The sequence below is a fragment of the Synchiropus splendidus genome, chromosome 17, assembly GCF_027744825.2.
Source record: "Synchiropus splendidus isolate RoL2022-P1 chromosome 17, RoL_Sspl_1.0, whole genome shotgun sequence".
NCBI lineage: Eukaryota > Metazoa > Chordata > Actinopteri > Syngnathiformes > Callionymidae > Synchiropus > Synchiropus splendidus.
Genome location: NC_071350.1, coordinates 9,397,827 through 9,400,518, shown reverse-complemented (window position 1 = coordinate 9,400,518; position 2,692 = coordinate 9,397,827). Strand labels below are relative to the sequence as shown.

Sequence of the window (2,692 nt, the reverse complement as noted above, 5' to 3'; positions counted from 1 at the left end):
GAGACAGAATGGTCAGTGACATTATCGTTTGGATCCATGCGGCTGAGACGTCTATGCTACACAGAACCTGTGCAGACACCACCGACTGTGGCTGTGCGTACAGGAACCATGTTTGCTTATCTGGGCTTGGAGATGTCTGACATGCGCACGCAAGCTAGATGACTGAGCGTCAGGGAACAGGCAGTTCAGAACATACAGAAGTAAAAACTGGGCACCAAGTGAAGTCACAGATAAGTGCGCCTTAAGTGCGACTCAAATCCAAGAGACAGACTCGAGTCCCCATCCCTGGTTGATGATCCAGTCAGTTCCAATACTAAGCTGAAATACAGAATGAGACAACAGACACTGGGTTTTAGGATGCATCACAGTTTACTGGACTCAGATGGGATCAGGTCTTTCCATGCTTCAAGACCTGGGAAAGGTGTCATTGGCATGACCGGCAGAAAATCACATTGGTTTGGAGCAAACAAAGGGTCTTCTGATGTGACAGGGGATGTCATTGCCGCGAGCTGCAATTGCAAATGAAGATGCAGGTCATTTAGCAAAGGATGGCCGTGAAAGGTGTGTGAAGTGTATGTCAGACGTACTGTGGAAGTTGAGCTCCAGGCAGTCTTCACCACGTCCGTGGTTGTTGGGCTCTCCTCTGTACCATCCTCCAGGGAAGACAAAGTTGGTGCCATCACTCCAGCTCCATCGGCCCTCCTAATAGTGAGGCACAGTTGCGTCTGTCTTATTGATAAAGTGGAATACGATGCGATCTAAAGCTGATAGATCTCTTGCCTTGTAGCTATCGTGGCCTCCAACATAAGTTCTGCGATCAGCTCCACTAGCGCTTCGGATCAAGCCTCTGATGAACTGATGCTCTGCGTCACTGTGGATGGAAGCCAGGTTTCCACCTTGTCCGATGCAGTGGTGCTGAGGGATGTGAGAGATTGTGCTTTGTTTTGAGTTCTCCTCATGAAGCCGTGGACTCTCCATACCTCTGCGTCGGCCCAGGACATTTGGCTGCCAAAGTATCTGAAGCAATTGCAGCCCAACTGGGACCAACCAGCGGGGCATGACTCTGATCAGCAGAGGAAACACAAACGCTCGCATTGACTGTACACAGAGGAGGAGATTAGAAGATCCTAGATAGATTCATCTTACTGACCTCGCCCACGAACAGCCTGTGGAAAACATGTGAAATGAATTTATAGTAGCCAGACTCTCATCCGGAGGGAAGGTCTCTGCTGTCAGTTTTCTCTCTTCAAGTTCTTTCTTTAACTCAGTCAAGGTTTTACTTACTTCAGCTCCAATCCACAGAGCGCTGGCCAGACAAAGGACCACGGTGAGAGACAGATGGTTCATCTGTAAAAACAAGTTTCAGAGTCAGTTCAAACGGCACTATTTCCACAGTGAAGCACGGGGACGGAAGCAAACCTTGGCTGATATGATCAGTCACACGATGCCTTGGTGAGGCAGGGGAAGCCTTATATATATGATTCCCGTTTGATTTGTCAGGTCTCATTCAAAGGATCTATATGATCAGTGAAATGACGGAACATGGTCAACATTATGAATTTGAATGTCTAATACGAACTGCTCTTTCATCTTTTTGTGGACATATTTTTCTGACATCTGTATAAATATGTCAAAGAATCTTTATGTTTGAACATGCTTCTATCTAAACATTAAACGCACTTTTTCAAATGCTGCGCCCGATCATCAAGATTCTATCCGACCACTGCTCTGTGTCCTCCTTTTTTACGTTATAGTTATGTTCTCTAGTTCTCGCCCACTTCCTGTTTTATTTTGGTGAAGACTATTAGGACACTGTAAAATTTCATGATACCTCATCTACCCATCACTACCATCTGCCTTTAAAGACCCTTCATGTACTGTTTATATAGGTATTGCTGTTCACCAATACATCCACCAGGGGGAGCAACCCAAGATCACTAGGTCATGACAAGCACAAACTCCAAAACCAACGTGGCGACTGTGGTATAAGTATTGATCATGTACCTGTTGCACAAAAGACAGAGACAGAGCCAGCGTTGTAGGAGGCGGTGAGGCTGTTGTGGCTGGAGGATGGAGAATTTCCGCCATTGTTATGTCTTCTTCGTGTCTCTACGTATCGGGTAAGAACAGCAACACTGCCCCCCATGGCTTCCGGTGGTACTGCTCCGTTTGGTCCTTTGTAGAAATGTGGAGAAATATGTATGAAATGAAAGCAGAGCACAGACAGAAAGCTCTGTCCGTATCCGGATCCATAAATGGGCCTAAACCTGGTGTCTTGCTTTCTTCTCCTGCCCCTGTGTTTCTGTGTGCTACTTGTGTGCAGTGTGTACCGTCTTTTCGGAAATACTGTGTCACGCCGAGTCAAGTTGAAGTCTCCAGTTGTGTGCTTTTTTTTTTGGAGTTTTGGAGTTGGAGTTTTGTGGCGTTACAGTTTTGTACTCGCCCTTCTTTTAGCGCTCCCTTTATTCATTTTTTTTCTTTCCAGGATTAAACCTTTGTTGAACTCTCACTCTTGCATTTCAGTCCTTGCATAGTCAGTCAACAAAAGATAAAAAGAAGGAACGACACAACAGCTGGAAAACACGACACTCAACATGGAAGTGGGCGGGATGACGATAGTCTTGGATGTTTCAAGGCGAAAATTGGAGACAAAAAACCATGCTAACTAAATGGCAGGAAAGCAAGCACTGCT

At 46.0% G+C, this 2,692-nt stretch overlaps 1 protein-coding gene across 1 annotated transcript; it reads right to left on the bottom strand.

Annotated features, from left to right (window-relative positions):
* Positions 1–377: 377 nt before the first annotated feature.
* On the bottom strand, positions 378–2,125 carry LOC128748854 (galactose-specific lectin nattectin-like). The gene is made up of 6 exons (XM_053847876.1): positions 2,005–2,125; positions 1,285–1,347; positions 1,151–1,166; positions 981–1,063; positions 588–915; positions 378–509 (listed from the first exon to the last, which is right to left on the bottom strand). The coding sequence occupies exons 1-5, from the start codon at positions 2,086–2,088 to the stop codon at positions 703–705; spliced, it is 459 nt and encodes a 152-aa protein (XP_053703851.1). The 5' UTR covers positions 2,089–2,125; the 3' UTR covers positions 378–509; positions 588–702.
* Between the last annotated feature and the right edge of the window lie 567 nt (positions 2,126–2,692).

Coding starts and splice junctions, on each gene's coding strand:
- LOC128748854 (XM_053847876.1), bottom strand. CDS start 2,088: ATGGCGGAAATTCTCCATCCTCCAGCCACAACAGCCTCACCGCCTCCT. Junction 1,348..2,004: donor CTCTGTCTTTTGTGCAACAG/GTACATGATCAA, acceptor TTGTTTTTACAG/ATGAACCATCTGTCTCTCAC. Junction 916..980: donor TGTCCTGGGCCGACGCAGAG/GTATGGAGAGTC, acceptor CACATCCCTCAG/CACCACTGCATCGGACAAGG.